Source organism: Melanerpes formicivorus, unplaced genomic scaffold, assembly GCF_026170545.1.
Source record: "Melanerpes formicivorus ecotype bairdi unplaced genomic scaffold, bMelFor1.0.p_v2 SCAF_99, whole genome shotgun sequence".
Classification (NCBI taxonomy): Eukaryota; Metazoa; Chordata; class Aves; order Piciformes; family Picidae; genus Melanerpes; species Melanerpes formicivorus.
This window is the reverse complement of record NW_027142451.1, coordinates 337189-360973: the sequence shown is the minus strand read 5'-3', so window position 1 is coordinate 360973 and position 23785 is coordinate 337189. Positions and strand designations below refer to the sequence as shown.

At 47.1% G+C, this 23785-nt stretch overlaps 1 protein-coding gene across 6 annotated transcripts in view; it reads right to left on the bottom strand.

Annotated features, from left to right (window-relative positions):
• Nucleotides 1-23785, bottom strand: part of DPYD (dihydropyrimidine dehydrogenase) — a 609010-nt gene that overhangs the window by 347338 nt on the left and 237887 nt on the right. For 2 of the 6 annotated variants that reach the window (XM_068166235.1, XM_068166240.1), the window contains exon 9: nt 6171-6278. In XM_068166235.1, the coding sequence (XP_068022336.1) occupies nt 6171-6278 (108 nt within the window). Of the gene's footprint in view, nt 1-1873; nt 2085-6170; nt 6279-12116; nt 12521-21788; nt 21852-23785 lie in introns of those variants that run through there. The other 4 variants (XM_068166238.1, XM_068166236.1, XM_068166239.1 and 1 more) reach the window with 4 other exon arrangements.

Below are 23785 nucleotides of genomic sequence, written 5' to 3'. Positions count from 1 at the left end.
ACAGACTCAACCTGGTCTAAGTGGATGGCTCTGATAACACAGAGAGCTCGAATGGGAAATCTTGAAAGACCTGGTCTAGTGGAGGTGATCTCAAGTTGGCCTGAAGGCATCAACTGTGCCAAACCTCCAGAGGAGAAAGTAACTCGTGCTGAGGAAGCTCCTCCTTACAATGACCTTTCTGATGATGAAAAGAAATATGCTTTGTTCACAGACGGTTCCTGTCGTCTTGTTGGAAACAAGCGAAGGTGGAAGTCTGCAGTGTGGAGTCCAACACGCCGAGTCGCAGAGGCGAAAGATGGAGAAGGAGAATCCAGTCAGTTCGCAGAGGTAAAAGCTGTCCAGCTAGCTCTCGACGTGGCTGAACGTGAGAGATGGCCAAAGCTTTATCTCTACACCGACTCATGGATGGTAGCCAATGCTCTATGGGGTTGGCTAAAGAACTGGAAAAAGAGTGGTTGGCAGAGAAAAGGAAAACCCATTTGGGCAGCCAACCTGTGGCAGGACATTGCTGATCGAATCGAGAGAATTCCAGTGAAAGTGAGACACATCGATGCTCACATTCCTAAGAGCAAAGCTACTGAGGAACAGCAACACAACCATCAGGCAGATCTAGCTGCAAGAGTTTCTCAAGTAGACATGGACTCTAATCTTGATCTCGACTGGAAACACCGAGGTGAGATATTCTTAGCTCGGTGGGCTCACGATTCGTCAGGACATCAAGGCAGAGATGCAACATACCAATGGGCTCGTGACAGATCCATAGACATTTCCATGGATGCTATCACGCAAGTCATCCATGACTGTGATATTTGTGCTGCTATTAAGCAGGCAAAACGACTTAAGCCCTTGTGGTATGGTGACAGATGGTCCAAGTACAAGTATGGTGAAGCTTGGCAGATTGACTACATCACTCTACCACGTTCTCGTTCTGGTAAGCAATACGTGCTTACTATGGTAGAGGCAAACACTGGATGGTTGGAAACTTATCCAGTTCCACATGCAACTGCACGCAACACCATTCTCGGTCTGGAGAGACAGATCCTGTGGAGACACGGAACTCCAGAGAGGATTGAGTCAGACAACGGAACTCATTTCAAGAACAACCTTGTAAAGAACTGGGCAAAAGAGCACGGTATTGAGTGGATATTCCACATTCCCTACTATGCACCAGCTTCAGGGAAGATTGAACGCTACAACGGTTTGTTGAAGACCACTCTCAAAGCCATGGGAGGTGGATCTTTGAAAAACTGGGAAAAACATTTAGCACAAGCAACCTGGCTGGTAAATAGTAGAGGTTCAGTGAACCGAGCTGGACCTGCACATTCAGATTTGCTACGGAAAGTAGAAGGTGATAGAGTTCCTGTTGTTAAAGAAAAGAATCTGTTAGGTAAAACTGTTTGGGTATTTTCACCCTCAGGAGAGGCTAAACCTGTCCGAGGGGTGGTTTCAGCTGAAGGTCCGGGTCACACTTATTGGGTAATGCAAGAGAATGGTGAAATTCAGTGTATTCCACAAATAAATTTAACTTTAGCTGAAAGAGGTTAATTTCGAACTGTTGTATAGCTACATCGCGTCCAGAGGAAGAATCAATGAGGAATCTACGGTGCACGAACCCTGAGATCCCTGAGAGCCCTGAGTCAACTAAGAGACCCTGAGATTTCCCTGTTTCCCTTTTCTTCGCTTCATCGGTGAAGAAATGAACTGTTTTCCATTTTTCTCATTTTCTGATTTTCTTGGACTTTTGAATCATCTACATCTGAGCATAGCCGGAATGGACTATGAACTTTACTCACAAACTGTAAATATCGTTATGGATTGGATGGACAGTATGAACAGCCAATGAAATTGTTTAGAAGGGGTGGACTGTGGCCGGTTGACGTTGCCCCCTTAAGAAAGGGAATATGGTGGACGGAAGTTGGTAAACGGAAGGAATAGTCTAAACTAATTTCATTGGACGAGTGGGAGGAAGCACTTTTCTGAGCTGGGACTATACTGAGTTTCTCCAGCACCTTATCTTCAGTCTTGCTTCCGCCTCTTCTTCAGGCAACAGCTTTCTGTCCTGGGCTTTCTGCCAAGGCTCCGGCCTTGAGAGAAAAACAGATAACAGGCCTGTATTAACTCTTTTCCAATTAACACAAACTGCTTCTAACATTTTTTTTTCTTTCCTCTCTTTTCTCTCTCTTCCTATCCCACTCTGGGGAAAGGGGGGAGAGAGGGGAGAGCGGAGGTGGGGAACCCCCTCTGTCCAGAGGGGGGTCACTCTCATTTCTGTGTTACTCTGTTGTATATCTTTGTATATATTGTAGATATTGTAAATTTGTAAATAATCCCCTGCAAACCCTACATCGCTTTGTAAATATAGCTCCACTGCTTTGCTAATTCAGCTTGCGAGTTTTTTTTTTCCTTTCCCTTCAATTTTTTTTCCCTTTTACTTTACAAAGGGGGAAGGGAGGAGGCTTCTCGGCCTTACCTTCCATCCCACCACAGAGTCCAGCACACAGCCACAAAGATGATGAAGGGAATGGAACATCTTCCTCACAAGGAGAGCCTGAGGCAACTGAGGGCTCTGTAGCTTGGAGAGGAGGGGCCTGAGAGCCTGACCTCATTCATGCTGATAAAGATGTGCAGGGTGAGTGCCAAGAGGCTGGAGCCAGGCTCTGCTGGGTGATGCCCAATGACAGCACAAGGGGCAGTGGTGGAAGTTGAGGCATAGGAAGTTCCATGGAAACAGGAGGAAGGATTTTTGACTCGTGAGGGTGACAGAACACTGGAACAGGCTGCCCAGGGGGGCTATGGAGTCTCCCTCTCTGGAGATATTCAAAACCCATCTGCATGCTTTCCTGTGTGAACCTGCTCTACGTGACCCTGCTCTGGCAGGGGGCTTGGACTGGAAGAGCTTTCCAGGTCCCTTCCAGTCCCAAACATTCTGTGATTTTGTGACTTCATATATATATGAAAAGTCATTGCACCCCCTGGCAAATTGAGAATGCTGCTTTGCACCACTTGAAAAGATGCAGATGACAGCGTCTGGATCCTCCTGCAGGAGGGTGAATTACAGCAGAGGGCTGCTGTAGAGCCACACGGAATTCTATAAAGTACTTTTAGCCTCATTACTACAAGAGGGGATTGTTTTGCAAGAGTTTGGTTTTTGCTGTTTTTTAATCCACAAATGTTTTGCAGCACAGATTCTCAGTCTGTTTCATTTTCAATACTCTCTAATACCAACAAAACCAAGCCCCACCCTTTTATCTCAACTCACTTTGAGCTTAAGAAAACAGACAGGGGGGAAAAAAAAAAGCCTTTGATGGAAAAGGCAGAGATGGTACAGATGGGATGCAGAATTTCCCTTCCTAAATATTTTGCATGAAAGGGGAGTAATAAGCTCCACTTTTATATGCAGAATAATTTGCCACCAAAGATAGATCCTTCAACATATTGTGTCTGAGAAGTCTGCTACAGAAGCCAGCAGCCCTGTGTGGTGCTTAATGAAACACTGAGACACTTGAACGTGTCCAGAGAAGGGCGACAAGGCTGGCGAGAGGTCTGGAGCACAGCCCTGTGAGGAGAGGCTGAGGGAGCTGGGGTTGCTTAGCCTGGAGAAGAGGAGGCTCAGGGGAGACCTTATTGATTTCTACAGCTACCTGAAGGGAGGTTATAGCCAGGTGGGGCTTGGTCTCTTCTCCCAGGTACCCAGCACCAGAACAAGAGGACACAGTCTCAAGCTGTGGCAGGGGAGGTTTAGGCTGGAGGTGAGGAGAAAGTTCTTCCCAGTAAGAGTAATTTGCCATTGGAATGTGCTGCCCAGGGAGGTGGTGGAGTCACTGTCCCTGGAGGCGTTCAAGAGGGGATTGGACGTGGCACTTGGAGCCACGGTTCAGTTGTCATGAGGTGTTAGGAATAGGTTGGACTTGATGGTAATAGGTTGGACTTGATGATCTCCGAGGTCTTTTCCAATGTGGTTGATTCTGTGATTCTATGATTCTATGAAATTTCTGAAGTCTGGTAAGAGAATCAGTTTGTAGAAAATGACTGGCATGCAGGGGGGTTGAATATGTGCCCACGTGTACAAGACCACATACTGCATGAAGGATCTGCTAAGAACACTGGACATGGGGTTTCTTTTCAATCAACACCTTGGGGACTCTAGCCCGTGATGGAACGTGGCATAGAAGCCACAAGCCTCATCTCACACACCCAGCTGGGGCTTGGGATATCACATTCAGGGCCACTGAAGGCAGCTTGGGGAGCAAATGCAGACATCTCTGTGCTCAAAGCAAAGATGTAAAAGCAGAAAACATGACTACATTTGGTGCCTATGAGCAGAGGGTTGGCTAACTAACTCCTAGGCATGCTGTTGTTGTCCTGAGTATATCTACTCAGACAACTATAACTTGGCCTTGTAAGGAACTAGTGCTCCCTTAAACACATCTGTAGAGCATGTAGCACGTGGCTTGGGATTCGAGGAAAATCATTTTTCAACAACATACAAAGCATCTGCTTGTGAGGATTAGAATCATGGAATCATAACATCATAGAATCACAGAATCACAGAACTGTCAGGGTTAGAAGGGACCTCAAGGATCATCCAGTTCCAACTCCTCTGCCATGGGCAGGGACACCTCACAGCCATATCTAGCCTGGCCTTAAAAACTTCTAGGGATGAGGAGGCTTCCACCACCTCCCTGGGCAACCTGTGCCAGTGTCTCACCACCCTCATGGGGAAGAACTTCTTCCTAACATCTAATCTAAATCTTCCCTCCTCTAGTTGCATCTATTTCCCTCCAATCCTATCACACCCTGACATCCTAAAAAGTCCCTCACCAGCTTTCCTGTAGCCCCCTTCAGATACTGGAAGGCCACAAGAAGGTCTCCTTGGAGCCTTCTCCAGACTGAAAACCTCCTACTCTCTCAGTCTGTCCTCATAGGGGAGGTGCTCCAGGCCTCTGATCATCCTCGTGGCTCTTCCCTGGACATGTTCCAGCACCTTCAGATTCTTCCTGTAATAGGGGTTCCAGAACTGGACACAGTGCTCCAAGTGAGGTCTCACCAGAGTGTAGCAGAGGGGGAGAATCACCTCCCTGGACCTGCTGGCTATGCTTCTCTTGCTGCAGCCCAGGCTCTGGTTGATTTTCTGGGCTGCAAGTGCACACTGCTGGCTCATGTTGAGCTTCTCATCCCCCAGCACCCCCAAGGCCTTTTCTTCAAGGCTGCTCTCAGCATCTTTAATTCTAGATTTTTTTCTAGACCATCTTATAAATACTATTTATCTCAAGATAATTTAAGCTAATTAATAGCTTATGACATCTTTTTAATATAATTCAGAATAACAAATATCACTTAGTAGAGGTAATGATTTACCACATGCTTAGAACGTGACATGCAACTATTTGCTTTATGGTTTCCTGGACTGACTTTCCTGATCACACTCACCAGGAGAAAAATCTGCCTCAGACCTATTCACTGGCAGGTGCTTCAGAACTGGATGTGCTGCTGCACAACCAGCACTCCATTTGGGTAGAATAGAATAGAATTACCCAGGTTGGAAGAGACCTTCGAGATCATCGAGTCCAACCGATCACCCAACACCATCTAATCAACTAAACCATGGCACCAAGCACCCCATCCAGTCTCCTCCTAAACACCTCCAGGGATGGTGACTCCACCACCTCCCCAGGCAGCCCATTCCAATGGGCAGTCACTCTTTCTGTGCAGAACTTCTTCCTAACCTCCAGCCTAAACCTCCCCTGGTGCAGCTTGAGACTGTGCCCTCTTGTTCTATCGCAGGTTGCCTGGGAGAAGAGACCAACCTCTGCCTGTCTACAACCTCCCTTCAGGTAGTTGTAGACAGCAAGAAGGTCTCCCCTGAGACTCCTCTTCTCCAGGCTAAGCAACCCCAGCTCCCTCAGCCTCTCCTCACAGGGTTGTGCTCCAGACCCCTCCCCAGCTTTGTTGCCCTTCTCTGGACTCGTTCCAGCAAGTCAACATCTTTCCTAAACTGAGGAGCCCAGAACTGGACACAGGACTCAAGGTGTGGCCTAACCAGTGCTGAGTGCAGGGCAGAATGACCTCCCTGCTCCTGCTGGCCACACTGTTCCTGGTCCAATCCAGGATGCCTTTCAAGAACTCCCAATGACTTACTGAACACAACAACAAAACCAAATCCCACACACCTGGTTTACTTGCCATTGCTACCAAAGGTAGGAAGTCTTTAGATGTGTAGAATCCTTGATCCATTCTCAGTCCTTGGAATATACTGTCTCTGTTTGGTTCTGGCAGACCTAGAATAGAACATTTTATAGGCACATGAGAACTAGAAGGCACATTTTTATGACCAATACATATGTCACACCCCGTACACATTCTCAATACTATCCTCTGCCCAAGCACTTTGTTGTAGTTCAAAGCTAAGTGGCTTAGCTTAGTGCCCCTAACTATAAACAAAGAATAGGAGCTTTATGAAGATATTTGAGGAAAAAGGAAATGACATTAGCCATTGGATATGAAAGAAAAATAATGATAGGTCTATATAATGCCATTGGTTTGCTCATGAGGATAAAAGTTAGCTGCTTAAACATTTATGGCTCTTTTTCCTCCTTCTCCCTGCAACCTCTGCTTTTGCATTGCTCCCTTAGCTCTTTCCTAACCTTCTGCCAGTGTAGATTGAGTCTGTGAGGTACCAGGAAGGAAAGAAGGGGGAGAGGGGAGGTTGTGAGCAGCACCCTAGAATCTAGAATTTGGGGTCGGAGTGGCTGGAGAGCTCCCAAACAGAGAGGAACCTGGGTGTGCTGATCGACAGCCACCTGAATATGAGCCAACAGTGTGCCCAGGTGGCCAGGAGGGCCAATGGCATCCTGGCATGCATTAGGAATAGTGTGGCCAGCAGGAGCAGGGAGGTCATAGTGCCCCTGTACTCTGCTCTGGTTAGGCCGCACCTTGAGTCCTGTGTCCAGTTCTGGGCTCCTCAGTTTAAGAAGGACATTGAAACACTTGAGCGTGTCCAGAGAAGGGCAACAAGGCTGGTGAGAGGCCTTGAACACAAGCCCTATGAGGAGAGGCTGAGGGAGCTGGGATTGTTTAGCCTGGAGAAGAGGAGGCTCAGGGGTGACCTCATTGCCCTCTACAACTACCTGAAAGGTGGTTGTAGCCAGGAGGGGGTTGGCCTCTTCTCCCAGGCAACCAGCACCAGAACAAGGGGACACAGTCTCAAGCTGCGCCAGGGGAGGTTCAGACTCGAGGTGAGGAGGAAATTCTTCACCGAGCGAGTCATTCGTCATTGGAACGGGTTGCCCAGGGAGGTGGTTGAGTCATTGACCCTGGAGGCGTTCAAGGGGAGATTGGACGTGGCACTTGGTGCCATGGTCTAGTCATGGGGTCTGTGTTGATAGGTTGGACTCGATGATCCTCGAGGTCCTTTCCAACCTAAGTGATACTGTGATACTGTGATACCCTAAACTATCCAAAAGGGTCTGGGGAACAATTCACAGGGGGTCCTTGTGTTGTTCCTGACCTGTAAATGTATCTATATATATTTTGTACATGTTCATTGCATTTTAGAATGCTAGATTTATGCTTGTTTTGTAAATACAGCTTCATTCTGCTTCCCCATCTTCTGAGCCAGTCTGGTGGTTTATTTTGGGGGGTACTTCTGCAATTTGTTGGGGAGGTTAATTTCAACCCACCACACAGTTAACAAATTCTCAGAGGTTCCTGCAAGGACCATCACAAATGGCTGCAGTTCCACCTTGGTGGTTTGCAGGTTACATGACTGGTGATCTCTTAGAAGCACTGGCACTTGCAAATGCAGTTGTTGGACAATGTGTACTCATATAGCTTATACCAAATCAGATGCAGAGGAAAGGGTTAGAGAGAACAGGATATAGGAGGCATGAAAGCAATGAAGCTACTGTGTAGGAGAAGACTCCTGTAAGATTTTCTTATATTGTTTTACTGCATAGAATCAGAGAATTGTTAGCATTGGAAGGTGAGGCTGGTCAGGGCTCTGGGCAACCTGATGTAGTTGGGGATGTCCCTGATGACTGCAGGGGGACTTGGACTAGATGAGCTTTGGAGGTCCCTCCCAGTCCAGACCGTCTATGATTCTGTGCTCTCAGTGAATCCAGCAGTCTTACAAGCCAAAAGGCAAATAAAAACACCCTTCTTTTGTGTGTGTGCATTTCAGAAATCTCATGGTTTTGAGCACTTTCTTGATCTCTGTTTATTGGAAAAGAGATCATGACTCAGCTGCTGAGCAGCTGACGTTCAAAATGCTGCTGAGCCACACTTTGATGCTGAGGAAAACAAGGTTAGGCAATAGCAGCACGTCCTGAACTTCCAGACCTTCAAAGGCTGTACTTCCTGGGTAGACTGGAATATTGGCTACTGAAAACTTAATAATGGATATCTGAAGAGGCTCCCAGGAATACTCAGTGCTATTGAAAGTACAATATGTAAAATGCATTAAAGAGATTACTTTAAAAATGCATGGGGTTTAATACATACATATATATACTGCTAAATCATCTGTGGGAAGAAGAGTACCTGGGAGAAAGCTCTGAGTGACTGCCTACAGGCAGAGGAAAGATCAATGCAACTCTTTCTGTTGAGGTATCCATACATCGTCTCAGAGGCCTCAGTTTACTCTTGGAAGAAACACTCCTGATATTTCTGAGATGCACAGCCTGCATTAATTTCCCTTCTACCTAACATCTATCCCTATTCAAAAACAAAAGGAGAGACACTCACAAACAGGGTTTTTGCCACTTATTTTTACTGCTTTATTATCTCTTAATGGAGTTTATTGCATCTTTAACAGCAGCAGCAATTTAGATCACACAGGCTGATGACAGAGTAGAATCGGGGGAACATTGCAATGGTTGTGGTTCAGATTTATAGAATCATAGTCTGGACTGGAAGGGACCTCCAAAGCTCATCCAGTCCAACTCCCCTGCAGTCATGAGGGACATCCCCAACTACATCAGGTTGCCCAGCCTCACCTTGAATATCTCCAGGGATGGGCCCCAACCACCTCCCTGGGCAACCTCTTCCAGTGTTCCACCATCCTCATAGTAAAGAACTTGCTCCTCACATCCAATCTCAATCTGCTCTGCTGTAGTTTGAAGCCATTGTCCCTCAGCCTGGCACTGCAGGCCTTTGCAAACAGTCTCTCTGCAGCCATCCTGTAGCCCCCTTCAGGTACTGGCAGGTTTCTATTAGGTCTCCCTGGAGCCTCATATTCTCCAGTCTGAACACCCCCAGCTCCCTCAGCCTGTCCTCATAGCAGAGCTGCTCCAACCCCCGATCATTTTCATGGCCCTTCTCTGGACCTGCTCCATCAGGTCTATGTCCTTCCTGCGTTGAGAGCTCCAGAGCTGTACACAGTACTGCAGGTGAGGTCTCACCAGAGCAGAGCAGAGGGGCAGGATCCCCTCTCTCCATCTCTGGTAATGCTGCTTTGGATGCAGCCCAGGCTGCCATTGGCCTTCTGTGCTGCAAGCTCACCCTGCCTGCTCCTGTCCAGCTTCTCATCCATCAGCACTCCCAAGCCCTTTTCCTCAGGGCTGCTTTCCATCACTTCCTCCCCCAGCCTGTATTGATAGTGAGGATTGGTCTGGCCCAGGTGCAGAACCCTGCACTTGCTCTTGTTGAACCTCATGAGGTTCACCTGGGCACCACCTCTCCAGCCTGTCCATGTCCCTCTGGATGCCATCCTGTCCCTCTGGTGTATCAACAGCACCACTCAGCCTGGTGTCATCTGCACACTGCCGATGGTGCACTCAGACTCACTATGTCACTAGTTCAGTGTCACTGAACTCAAAGGAGTTGGATTAAGAATGCATTGGATTAGAAAAGGTTTAGCCTGGCTGATATGACAAAAAAAACCAAACAATCAAAAATCCAAACATAGCATTTCCTGCTTTCTGCTTTGCTATTTTAATCTTGCTGCAAACTCCCTGAAAGCTCATTCTGCAATACTTACATTTGAAGGTTTTTTTCTCTTGTACCTAAAAACACCTGGCAGAGTCTCAAGCTCTTTGCTAAGCATCTGCTGTAGGTTGTGCTGGATGAATCTTCCTTTGCTGTTCAGTATTTGCTCTTGCAATGACTGCATTCCATTTTGTTAGAGAGACAGAGCCCTTCTTAGAGCCAGGAGGCTAGCAAAGAAAGAGGCAAAGGCAGACAAGCAGAGAAAGAGATCAAGAAGTGATAAGATCCACTTTAGAGAGAGAGCATTTCAGAATAAACAGCCACCCCACAGAAGTATGTTTTACAGACAGATCAAATATTGATAAATAGCCAACAGCCTCCCAGGAGAGAGGACACTTGACAAAAAGCAGCTCTTGAGGAAAAATGCAGTCTTGAGCAAAGGGGTTTAGAGAAGACATAAAAAAATAAACCAAACCCCCCCCAAAAAAACAAACAGTCACCTACAAAAGAGGTGATTCAGGCCAAAATAAGGAACCAAGAGAAATATCCTTTGAAGATAAATCAGAGAGAGCTTTCAGCAAAAGGGAATTCACACACTACTGCAGAACAGCCAGGAGCCACCCAGGAGAAAATGCTCAGAAAAGCAAGAGGTCTTTCCCCTGGGTTTGAGGCTGAAGCTAAAGGCAGTCAGTTCTCTGCTCTCCACACTCACCTGCAAGCCATCTAAAAGGGTTTTTTTAACTTACTGCTTTGTATTTCTTGTCCTGGAACAATCATATACTAGTCTAGGTCTCCTGTCTTTAAAAAACTTGTATCAAAGATCCAGTGATTGCAATTATTTACATCACCTGCACTGAAGAACAACTCCTCTGCACAGCAGCCAGGAGGAGGCAGATAATTCCACTGGTGCTGCACACCCATACACAGGCAGAGGGCTATGCCTGACCCCTGCCTTTTGCAGCTAAAGCTCTACACTTCCTGAAGCCACAGTCCCCTCACCTGCTGACACCAGGGAACAAGCTTCAGAACAAGGGCCATGAAAATGATCAGGGGTTTGGAGCACTGCTGCTATTAGGAGAGGCTGAGGGAGCTGAGGGAGTTCAGCCTGGAGAAGAGGAGGCTCAGGGGAGACCTTATTTCTCTCTACAACTACCTGAAGGGAGGTTGTAGCCAAGAGGGGGTTGGTCTCTTCTCCCAGGCAACCACCACCAGAAATAGAGGACACAGTCTCAAGCAGCACCAGGGGAAGTTTAGGCTGGAGGTGAGGAGAAAGTTCTTCACAGAGAGAGTTGTTAGCTGTTGGAATGTGCTGCCCAGGGAGGTGGTGGAGTCCCCATCCCTGGAGGTGTCCAAGAGGGGATTGGACGTGGCACTTGGTGCCATGGTTTAGTCATGAGGTCTGTGGTGACAGGTTGGACTTGATGATCTTCCAACCTTGGTCATTCTGTGATTCTGTGACAAGATGAGGGACAAGGTTTGAAATGAGAGCAGAGAGGATTTAGATTGGATGTTAGCAACAAGTTCTTTACTTTGAGGGTGGTGGAACACTGGAACAGGTTGTCCAGGGAGGTTGTTGGAGCCCCATCCCTGGAGATATTCAAGGTAAGACTCAACGAGGCCCTGGGCAACCTGATGTAGTTGGGGATGTCCCTGCTGACCATGGGCAGGTTGGACTGGATGAGCTTTGGAGGTCCCTTCTAGCCTGGCCATGCTATGATTCTATGATTCATTCTATGATAAGAAGCAATTGATATCCAAATCACACAATGAAGCCCTGTGGGCTGGGGGAATGGCATTGAGTAAGAGCAGAGAAAGGAGAAACATCATGGAAATAAGAGCTTACATGACAGACCCTGCTCAGCTTTGCAAATGATACTCTAGATTGTCCCAGCCTGTGTCAGGTAGTGCAACTCATCTCTATTACTTCTCCTCTGGTTTGGGAGGCTCTGCCTTTCATTTTCACATGCTCCAGCTGCCTCTTTTAGGATGAAGCCATTTGTCCTTCTTTCCTTCATTTGATCCCCACAACTCCTTTCTGTGGCCTAGACCTTAGCATCAGCACCTTTCCTTTATCTGACATGCCAAGAGCTATCCAAAGTTGTCATGAGCCATTGTAACAGTGGCTTTGGGAAGCACAGGACTTTAACCTCCCATAAGTATATATGTATATATACATTAGGAACAAAACCTACATCTGCTTCCTATCAAGAGCCATCCCTGGAAGTTTTTAAGGCCAGGCTCTGAGACATCTGATCTAGTGTAAGGTGTCCCTGCCCATGGCAGTAAAGATGGAACTGTCACAGTCCTCCAGCTGTGCCAGGGGAGGTTTAGACTGGAGATCTTCATAGAAAGAGTGATTGGCCATTGGAATAGGCTGTCCAGGGAGGTGGCAGAGTCACCATCACTAGAGGTGTTCAGGAAGAGAATGGATGGGGTGCTTGGTGCCATGGCTTAGTTGATTAGATGGATGATAGGTTGGACTCAGTGATTTCAAAGGTCTCTTCCAACCTGGTTAATTTCTCTTCTCTTCTCTTCTCTTCTCTTCTCTTCTCTTCTCTTCTCTTCTCTTCTCTTCTCTTCTCTTCTCTTCTCTTCTCTTCTCTTCTCTTCTCTTCTCTTCTCTTCTCTTCTCTTCTCTTCTCTTCTCTTCTCTTCTCTTCTCTTCTCTTCTCTTCTCTTCTCTTCTCTTCTCTTCTCTTCTCTTCTCTTCTCTTCTCTTCTCTTCTCTTCTCTTCTCTTCTCTTCTCTTCTCTTCTCTTCTCTTCTCTTCTCTTCTCTTCTCTTCTCTTCTCTTCTCTTCTTTTGCCAAACACAGACAACAAAAGCCAGGTCCTGGCTGCGCAGGGAGGTGGTGGAGTCACCAACCCTGGATGTGTTTAAAGGTCCTTTGGATGTGGTGCTTGGGGCTATGGTTTAGGGGGATGAACTTTGTAGAGCGGGGTTAATGGTTGGACTTGGTGATCCTGAGGGTCTTTTCCAACCTGAATGTTTCTGTGATTCTTTCTGTGCACTGGATGTCCCTTTCAACCCTAAAAATTCTATGATCCAGTGATTTTTGTTCACATTTGCTTAGATGGGATGTTTTGTCGTGGTTGTTTACTTGGAAGATGTGCTACAAGCAGAGAGAGAATGAAGAAGATGGTGCTTTAGATGCAGGCTTCTCAATCTTCCCCTTTTACAGGGTCCTCCTGAATTCACAGCAAAGTTGCCCCATCTTCCTCCTCTTTTAAACAGCAAGTGCTGCAACCTTCTGCTTGTGTTACCATATGAAAAACATCTCAGATTAACACTTCTGATAGCTTTTCACACTTGCCCAGAGACTTTCACTACAGGTACCACATGGTCAGAGTGCGACTACAAAGGTGCACGGCAGAGAAGAAAGAGCACATTCTGAATTCCAGGCACACAAGCACCCTTTAATATTTCTGAGTTCTCTCTCCTTCTGCAGCAGGTCTGCTTTGTGCTCTGGGGGAACAGAGATCAGAATCTATGTATTTAAAGCAGTTTTATTTTGTGCCACGTATGCCACGAATTGTATAAACAGGACCACGACTTTGAAGTCCATTCAAGTATTTCCTTCAAACAAGGACACTGAAACAGCAAATGGTTGCTGCCACTGTTCAGAGGGCAGCTGCTGGCCATGTGAAGAGTGCAGGATTCCTCAGCCTACCAATTCCTTAGCTGCCTGGAGCACAACAACCACATTCCATGGGTGCCAAGAACAACAGCCTCACCTTGGCACCCTTGGATTGGAATACACTGCAGAAGCCACCTCCTTGACATGCTGGCACCTCTCATTGGGAAAAGATTTTAGCTGATAGATGTGGTTGGGTTTTACTGGTGAAGGGATTGGTAACAAAGAGAATAAAAAACAACCACTCTGAGCAGGAGCCACTTCAGTTAGGGCTGCCCGGGACTTCTGCTTCTGTTAGTTATCTGCTTCTCCTGGCAAGGGCTTGGGTGTAGGGATGCTGCTAGGGATATGCTCAGGACTTCTGTCAGCTGCTTTGTCTGTTAAGGGCTTCCAGGACCTCTGCTGTTGAGGACACTCTGAAACTCTGTAATGCAAGGGATTTCCCCACTGCAGCAACAAAGGACTTCTGGGAGGACTTCTCAGATTCTCTACTCTCTGCATTTCTGGAATCTCTTTGCTACATGGCATCAGGGTTCCTGCTTTCATTCCTCACCCAGTGACCCCAGAACTGGGGGAGAAAACCAACACAAATTCTCATGACTGTCAAATGTGCAGTTTTCCCTGGACATGGCAGAATCTATTCATATGAAGCTGCCTATTTGTTTTTATGAAGCCACATTCACTTACAGAATACAGAATTAACCAGGTTGGAAAAGAACTTTGAGATCATCGAGTCCAACCTATCACCCAACACCATCTAATCAACTAAACCATGGCACCAAGTGCCTCATCCATTCTGTTTTTAAACATTTCCAGAGATGGTGACTCCACCATCCTGGGTAGCACATTCCAGTGGCCAATCTCTTTGTGGGAAGAATTTCTTCCTCACATCCAGCCTAAATCTCCCCTGGTGCAGCTTGAGACTGTGTCTTCTCCTTCTGTCACTGTTGCCTGGGAGAAGAGACCAACCCCCACCTGGCTACAACCTCCCTTCAGGTTGTTGTAGACAGCAACAAGGTCTCCCGTGAGCCTCCCCCAGGCTAAACCCCCCCAACTCCCTCAGCATCTCCTCACAGGGCTGTGCTCCAAACCCCTCCCCAGCTTTGTATCAACCATGTGTAGCAATATGGACAATACAGCTGTGCATGGATGACTGTGACATCATTCAGGTGTAAACCATGCTGCATTGCATTATATTAATACACCACAAGGGATGGTGCAAATAAGGGACCTAAGCCATGCCACACAGCTGATTGCACTAAATTGCACTGTTACAATTCCTGCCCTGCCCTGAATCAGAAATGGAGCCAGAAATAAAGCCACTGGCCTCACCTGGACCACTGCGTGCAGAGCTGGGCCCTCACTTCAGGAAGGATATTGAGGTGCTGGAGCGGGTCCAGAGGAGAGCAACCAGACTGGGGAAGGGATTGGAAGGAAAGTCTGATGAGGAGAGGCTGAGGGAGCTGGGGGTGTTCAGCCTGGAGAAGAGGAGACTCAGGGGGGGAACCTTATCACTCTCTACAACTACCTCAAAGGAAGTTGTAGTCAGGTGGGGGTCAGGCTCTGCTCCCAGGCAACTTGTGACAGGACAAGAGGGCATGGCCTGAAGCTGTGCCAGGGGATGTTTAGGTTGGCTATTAGGAAGCACTTCCTGACAGAAAGGCTGATTAGGCACTGGGATGGACTGTCCTGGGAGATGGTGGAGTCGCCATCCCTGGAGGTCTTGAAGGAAAGCTTGGATGTGGCACTTGGTGGCCTGGTTTAGCTGCTGTGGTGGTGTTAGGTCCTAGGCTGGACTTGATGATCTCAGAGGTCTTTCCCAGCCTCAATGATTCTGTGATCTAAAGAGCCACTCTCTCCACATTTGTAAAGGTTCTGTTCAGAAGGCCGAGGTGCCCAGCCAAGCTGCAACTGTTCCGCAGGTGGCTCAGCTTCTCTCAAGGTCAGTCCATTAGTGATTAACACATTAGTCAATACTTCTGAGGCTTGTGTTTTTAAAGGACCTCTCTCCTTTTGCTGGAGAATTATTTTAAATAATCTTTTTAATGGTGGCAGCTTTGTTCCTTCCTGTTGTGAGGTTCAATGGAGCTATGTCTTCTAGGTGGTGGATTCTCGGGTTTGTGGTTGGTGTATGCTATGTATGGCGATGGAGATAAGTGTTTTAATTACATTTTTAATGTCTATGCTTTTGTATTTTCTTCCTCTCTCTGTTTATTTCCTGCTGTTGAGATTACTGCCTCATCCTCCACAGCAGGTGGGTCTTTCAAATTTGTTTTCTTTGTAAGTTGGGTGGATTTATTTTGCAATATAACTGCTCCTTCTTATTGTTTTCTTATTAATGAGTTCTTTACTTTGGTGCAGGCACACTCGCAAGGTCTGTGGAAGCAATTCCCTAGTGATGGCTTAAGGCCTTGTTCATGGAAAAAGAAAAGGGGGGAAAAGTAAAAGAAATACAGAATCACAGAATCATAGAATCACAGAATCAATAAGGTTGGAAAACACCTCAAAGATCAGTAAGCCCAACCTGTCACCCAACACCTCAGGACTACTAAACCATGGCACCAAGTGCCACGTCCAATCCCCTCTTGAACACCTCCAGGGGCAGCGACTCCACCACCTCCCTGGGCAGGACATTCCAATGGCTAACAACTCTCTCTGTGAAGAACTTTCTCCTCACCTCCAGCCTAACCTTCCCCTGGCACAGTTGGAGACATAAAGCATCTTCCCCTGTTCAGGGGGTCTGCAAGGCTGTGAATCCTTTGGTGTGTCATTGAGGCTGGAAAAGACCTCTGAGATCATCAAGTCCAGCATATGACCTAACACCACCACAGCAGCTAAACCAGGCCACCAAGTGCCACATCCAAGCTTTTCTTAAAGACCTCCAGGGATGGCGACTCCACCACCTCCCTGGGCAGTCCATCCCAGTGCCTAATCAGCCTTTCTGTCAGGAAATGCTTCATAATATTTAATCTAAATCTTCCCTGACACAGCTTCATAGCATGCCCTCTTGTCCTGTCACAAGTTGCCTGGTAGAAGAGCCTGACCCCCACCTGACTACAACTTCCCTTCAAGTAGTTGTAGAGAGTGATAAGGTCCCCTCTAAGTTTCCTCTTCTCTAGGCTGAACAACCCCAGCTGACCTGCCAGGGCTAGCACAAACGAGATACTTCAGTTAGCCTTTTCTACCCTCAAGTCAAAATGCACACTGTGTACAGCATATGATAAAGAACACCCTTCACATCTACCTAGCAAGAGCCATACACGGTGGCTGAACAGCTATGTCCCTCCCATAATGTCTTTTATCAACATCAGAGTAAGCAGTTGAGCCTGGATACGAGGCAGTCTGCAAGTCTCACACCTTACTTTGTTGCTAAATTAGACACAGACACGAGGATCTAAGCTCTTGCAAATGGTTTTGAAATAGTCAGGCCAGCCAGAACTAACTTTGCTCTTAAAATCCAATTTTGCTTTGAAGCCAATTGTCTGATCCTAGTTTACATGTAGCAATCACACAGTATCACAGTATCACCAAGGTTGGAAGAGACCTCAAAGGTCATCAAGTCCAACCTGTCACCACAGACCTCATGACTAGACCATGGCACCAAGTGCCACGTCCAATCCCCTCTTGAACACCTCCAGGGATGGGGACTCCACCACCTCCCTGGGCAGCACATTCCAATGGCTAACAACTCTCTCTGGGAAGAACTTTCTTTTCACCTCGAGTCTAAACCTCCCCTGGTGCAACTTGAGACTGTGTCCTCTTGTTCTGGTGCTGGTTGCCTGAGAGAAGAGACAAACTCCCTCCTGGCTACAGCCACCCTTCAGGTAGTTGTAGAGAACAATGAGGTCTCCCCTGAGCCTCCTCTTCTCCAGGCTAAACAATCCCAGCTCCCTCAGCCTCTTCTCACAGGGCTTGTGCTCAAGGCCTCTCACCAGCCTCGTTGCCCTTCTCTGGACAATGGGCTCTGGTGGCCAAGAAGGCCAATGCCACTCTGGGGGGTGGATTAGAAGTGCTCTGGTTAGTAGGTCCAGAGATGTTATTGTCCTCCTCTACTCTGCCCTGCTGAGGCTGCATCTGGAATATCATGTCCAGTCCTGGGCCCCTCAGTTCATGAAGGACTTCAGGGAACTGCTTGAAAGAGTCCAGTGCAGGGCTGCAAAAAAGATTAGGTGAATGGAACTGGATGATCCTTGAGGTCCCTTCCAACCCTGACAATTCTATGATTTGCTGCAATGTGAAGATTGCTATGAAGTAAACCTCATCACAAAGAAGGATGAAGCCAGAAGTCTGCTCACCTTCCCTCTGGTTCTGTCCTGCCTGCTATGGCTTATTGCAGGACTTAAAGCACCGAAATAGTTCGCTATGAATCTTGATTTGTAGAACATGAGAGTTCTGTAAATTGTAACACAAAGCAACTGAAGAAACATCTGCTGTAAAAAATGAGGTGGAATAATGCTGCAAAACTTTCCTATGTCGCCTTGGTAACATTTATTATACTGGTGACAAAGCTGAAAAGGTCACTAGCAAGAATGCATTTAGGAGTCCCAGTCAAATCAATCTCTTAGCAGCAGAATTTACCATTCCTCCCAGGAACAGAACCTGCCCCAGCCTGCTTACAACAGGGCTCAACTGGATTTCCAATCCTGGTGGGAATTGTCTTGCTTCTCACCACTGTTATAAGCTGTCATTGCTCAGGAGCACCATTGACCTGGCATAGCAGGGATGCTGAAGTTTAAGGTCTGACAGGCTAACGTTGTGAGCTCCTTTCCCTCTTCCCTCTACAAGTTTCTTCCCAGGACTGGCATGCCAAGGGGAAGGCACAGTGGGGGCTAGTTTCATCCAGACACCAGCCAGATAGGATCTGTGAGTGTGATTTACCACACCATGGTAGAGAGGAAGATGACCCCACTACTTCCTCATGTTCAGTAAGTGGTAATGAAGTGGCCACAAGAGGCAGATAAACTCCTTGGGGACGGTCTACCAACAGCTTTAAGGACACAAATATCACCTCAGAAACTGTATGCTGCAGTAAAGTGATTTTTATACAGTATAGAAAATCCAAATCTGTGGGAGCAAAAGCAAAGCCACAAAGATGAGTGAAGGAGTGGAACACCTCCCTTACAAGGAGAGCCTGAGGCAGCTGAGGGCTCTGTAGCTTGGAGACGAGGAGCCTGAGAGGTGACCTCATTTCTGTTGATAAAGATGTGCAGGGTGAGTGCCAAGAGGATGGAGCCAGGCTCTGCTGGGTGATGCCCAATGACAGCACAAGGGGCAGTGGTGGAAGTTGAGGCATAGGAAGTTCCATGGAAACATGAGGAAGGATTTTTTCCCTGTGAGGGTGACAGAACACTTGGATGAGGCTGCCCAGGGGGGTTGTGGAATCTCCTTCTTTGGATATATTCAAAACCTGTCTGGATGTATTTCCATGTGACCTGCTCTAGGTGACTGTGCTCTGGCAGTGGGGATTGCACTGGATGAGCTTTAGAGGTCCCTTCTAGTCCCTAACATTCTGTGATTCTGTAAACTGTATGGAGAGACTGAGAGCAACAGACTCCTGAAAAGAGAACAGAAAATCTCACAGTGCCTGTTTGCAATAGAAACTATTCTCTTTCCCCAAGCAGATTCACTATAACTTATCTCTAACATGTCCAGTTTATAGGCAGCCATGCTGGCAGACCGGAAGAAGCAAAGCCAATGAAATCTTACAAAAGGAAAACCTGATTTTGACATAGAAGAGATCTCTTCACATTCATTTTCTGTTAAAAAAAAACATCAGGGAACAAATAAACAAACTTGAAAAGTTGGGTCAGTAAAAGTGGCAAGTATGCAGTGAAAGGATAAAATGAGAACAAAACTGATGGAAAACAGTCACAAAGAATCACAGAATCGTAGAATTTTCAGGGTTAGAAGGGACCTCAAGGATCATACAGTCCCTACCTCCCTGCCATGGCCAGGGACACCTCACACTACAGCAGGTTGCTCACAGCCACATCCAGCCTGGCTGCAAACACCTCCAGGGATGAGGCTTCCACCACCTCCCTGGGCAACCTGTGCCAGTGTCTCACCACCCTCATGGGGAAGAACTTCTTCCTAATATCCAATCTCAATCTACCCATTTCTAGTCTTCTTCCATTCCCCCCAGTCCTATCACTCCCTGACACCCTAAAAATAAAAAGTCCCTCCCCAGCTTTCTTGTATCCCCCTTCAGATGCTGGAAGGCCACAAGGAGGTCTCCTCAGAGCCTTCTCTTTTCCTGACTGAACAGCCCCAACTCCCTCAGTCTGTCCTCATAGGAGAGGAGTTCCAGCCCTCTGATCATCCTCATGGCTCTTCTCTGGACACCTTCCAGCACCTCCAGATCCTTCCTGTAATAGAGGCTCCAGAACTGGACACAGTGCTCCAGGTGGGGTCTCACCAGACTGGAGTAGAGGGGGAGAATCACCTGCCTCACCCTGCTGGCTATGCTTCTCTTGCTGCAGCCCAGGCTCTGGTTGGCTTTCTGGGCTGCAAGTGCTCACTGCTGTCTCATGTTGAGCTTCTCATCCCCCAGCACCTCCAAGGCCTTTTCTTCAGGGCTGCTCTCAAGCCAGTCCCTGCCCAGCCTGCACTGGTGCTTGGGATGGATCCCTTCCCTCCAGCACGTCTGCTGCACCACACTGCTTGGTGTCACCAGCAAACCTGCTGAGGGTGCACTCAATGCCACTGTCCATGTCACCAACAAAGATGTCAAACAAACCTGGGCCCAGTCCTGATCTCTGAGGGTCTCCACTTGTCACTGGCCTCCACTTGGATGTGTACCCATTGGCAGCCACTCTTTGGGTGTGGCCATCAAGCCAGAAAACCACTACAAATGCTTAGGTTGGCAAAAGAATATGAGACCTCTGCATTGAAACAACAGCTGAAAAAAAACCCCAGCAATCTGTCAAAAGCAGCCTGGAGAAATACAGGAGGAATAATTAAGTCATTAATGTTCTGGAATAATACATTTCCTGTCAGATCTCAGGCACTGCACAGCAAAGAAGTTGCAGTGAGGTGTACAGAGATGACATCAGCTTGTGTGAACTAAAATGGTCCTGCACTTTTGATATGATAGTAATATAAGAGCTGATAGGTGGTAGCAAAGCATGAAGAAGATAAACAGTGATTAATACAATACTGTTTCCTAAACTGATGAAATAGGAAAGTTAAGGATGACTGAAACATCTAACTCTAGCTGCTTTTTCTGAATCCACTGCAGTGACTCTGTTGCACGCCACTGCCATAGCTGCCATCCTGATTGAGTGTAGTGACTGTGAAACAACAGGCTGGATCAGTTACACTGCTGCAGCTTATGTAACTGTACCTATATTATTAAATGACAGAATCACACAATGTCAAAGTTGGAAGGGGCCTCCAGAGATCATCCAGTCCAACCCCCCTGCCAAAGCAGGATCACCCAGCACAGTTCACACAGGAACGCATCCAGGTGGGCTTTCAAAGTGTCCAGAGAAGGAGACTCCACAACCTCCCTGGGCAGCCTGCTCCAGGGCTCTGCCACCTCACTGTAAAGAAGTTTCTCCTCATGTTGAGCTGAAACCTTTTATGTTCAAGCTTCTACCTGATGTTCCTTGTCTTAGTTTTCCTCCATTGTTCCTAGGCTTATTACTGTGCACCACCAAAAAGAGCTTGGGCCCCTCCACTCGACACTCACCCCTCAGATATTGATAGACATTGATCAGACCCCCTCTCAGCCTTCTCTCCAGACTAAACAGCCCCAGGACTCTTAGTCTCTTCACAGGGGAGATGCTTGAGTCCCTTAATCATCCTCATGGCTCTCCCTTGGATTCTCTCCAGCAGGTCTCTGTCTCTCTTGAACTGGGGAGCCCAAAACTGGACACAGGATTGCAGGTGTGGTCTCAGCAGGGCAGAGTAGAGGGGGAGAAGAACCTCCCTAGCCCTGCTGGCCACACTTTTCTTGATGCACTCCAGGATCCCATTGACTCTCTTGGCCACAAGGGCACATTGCCGTCCCATGCAGAACTTGCTGCCCACCAGCTCTCCAAGGTCTTTCTCCATGGAGCTGCTTTCCATCAGGGCAGCCCCTAACCTGTCCTGGTGCCTGCTGTTATTCCTCCTCCTAACTGAACTTCATGAGGTTTGCCTGCACCCAGCTCTCAGCCTGTCCAGATCTCCCTGGTTGGCAGCACAACCTGACAGCTTGTAAAATCTTACTTACCCAGGACGAAACTCTCACACATTCAACAACTCCTGCCAAGTGCAGGACTTTCTGGTGATTCCTATTTTTAAATCCCTCCTTTAAAAAAAAAGAAACCAAACCATATATTGTTTGTTTGTTGTTGGTTTTGGTTTTGTTTTTTTGATCTGCAAGCCTTTGGTGTGAGGCAGCAATGCCTTCCCAATGCTGCTGTTTACCACTCTCTCCCAGCTTTCCATCCAGCGAGCAAGCAGCGTTTCCCAGCTCCTTGTCACCACATGATATTGCCTTACAGCTTAGAATATTAACATGCTGGGTTTGTACACATGGAAGAACAAAAAGATGCTTTAAAGGTTATTCAGTAATTACTGCTGCATTGTTCCACCTCCACTGCACTCTTTAATCACTGCAGGTAGAGCATCTCTACATGGATTTTAAAATGATGCTTCAAACAAACCCTGACTTCCAAACATTATTAATTTATTTATTTTTTCTCCCCTGCAGCAGAGATCTACAACTTGAAAACCTATCATCAGTGCATTCTGATGAAAAGGTAATAATTAAATGTTTTTTTCCCCACCCCCACCCCCTTCTCCTCCAGCACATTATGTGACCTATGATGAAACAAGCTATCAAATTTCCATTCATTCTTTCTACCCGAGTGGCTTTGCCAGCTCGCACAAACATAAATCTCCATTTGTCAGATTTAAACTCCACCTGTCCCAGCTGCTGGCAGGGTTCATAGCTCTTGTCCCCTAAAAATTACCAAACAGCACCAAGCCACATAACCTTGCTGACCCCTTCAATCAATACTATTCATAACCTGTATGCACACAGCTAAAGTAGAAGAGAAGCTTTGCACTGTCCCAGCTCAACCACACGGAGCTGTGACACTGAAATTCATTCCCTTGTGTCTCCTGTGTTCAATTCACAGAATCACCAAGGTTTGGAAGAGACCTCAAAGATCATCAAGTCCCTGAGCCTCCTCTTCTCCAGGCTAAACAATCCCAGCTCCCTCAGCCTCTCCTCATAGGACTTTTGCTCAAGGCCACTCGAGGAGGCTCAGGGGAGACCTCATTGCTCTCTACAACTACCTGAAGGGAGGTTGTAGCCAGGAGGGGGTTGGTCTTTTCTCCCAGGCAACCAGCACCAGAACAAGAGGACACAGTCTCAATCTGCACCAGGGGAGGTTCAGGCTGGATGTTAGGAAGAAGTTCTTCATAGGAAGAGTGATTGACCATTGGTTTAGTTGATTAGATAGTGCTGGGTGATAGGTCGGACTCGATGATCTCAAAGGTCTTTTCCAACCTGGTTAATTCTATTCTATTCTATTCTATTCTATTCTATTCTATTCTATTCTATTCTATTCTATTCTATTCTATTCTATTCTATTCTATTCTATTCTATTCTATTCTATTCCGTTCCATTCCATTCCATTCCATTCCATTCCATTCCATTCCATTCCATTCCATTCCATTCCATTCCATTCCATTCCAATTGCTGGACTGGGAAGGAAAGAAGGCAGCAGCTGTGTCCCAAATTCATGGGGAAGGGATGGTATGGATTTCTGGGACTGCATGGGAACCGTGGGTTGTATGCAAGCATCAGCTCAAGGAAAGTACACACCCAAGCTATCATTCATTCTCGGTATCCTCCGTGGATTTGGGGTCTTGGGATAACAACACAAGACACAGGACACTGCACACACACTAACTGAAACCAAGCTGGCTTTGCTAAAACACCATCAGGCAACACTTATTTGTTAGAGCTGTATCCAGTGCAGATAAGGTGGAGCTCCACCTTCACAGAATCAGAGAACGTTAGGGGCTGGAAGGGACCTCTAAAGCTCATCCAGTCCAACCCCCCTGCCAGAGCAGGGTCACCTAGAGCAGATCACACAGGAACACATCCAGGTGGGTTTTGATTATCTCTAGAGAGGGAGACTCCACAACCCCCCTGGGCAGCCTCATTCAAGTGTTCTGTCACCCTCACAGGGAAAAAATCCTTCCTCATATTTCCTATGGCTCAACCAC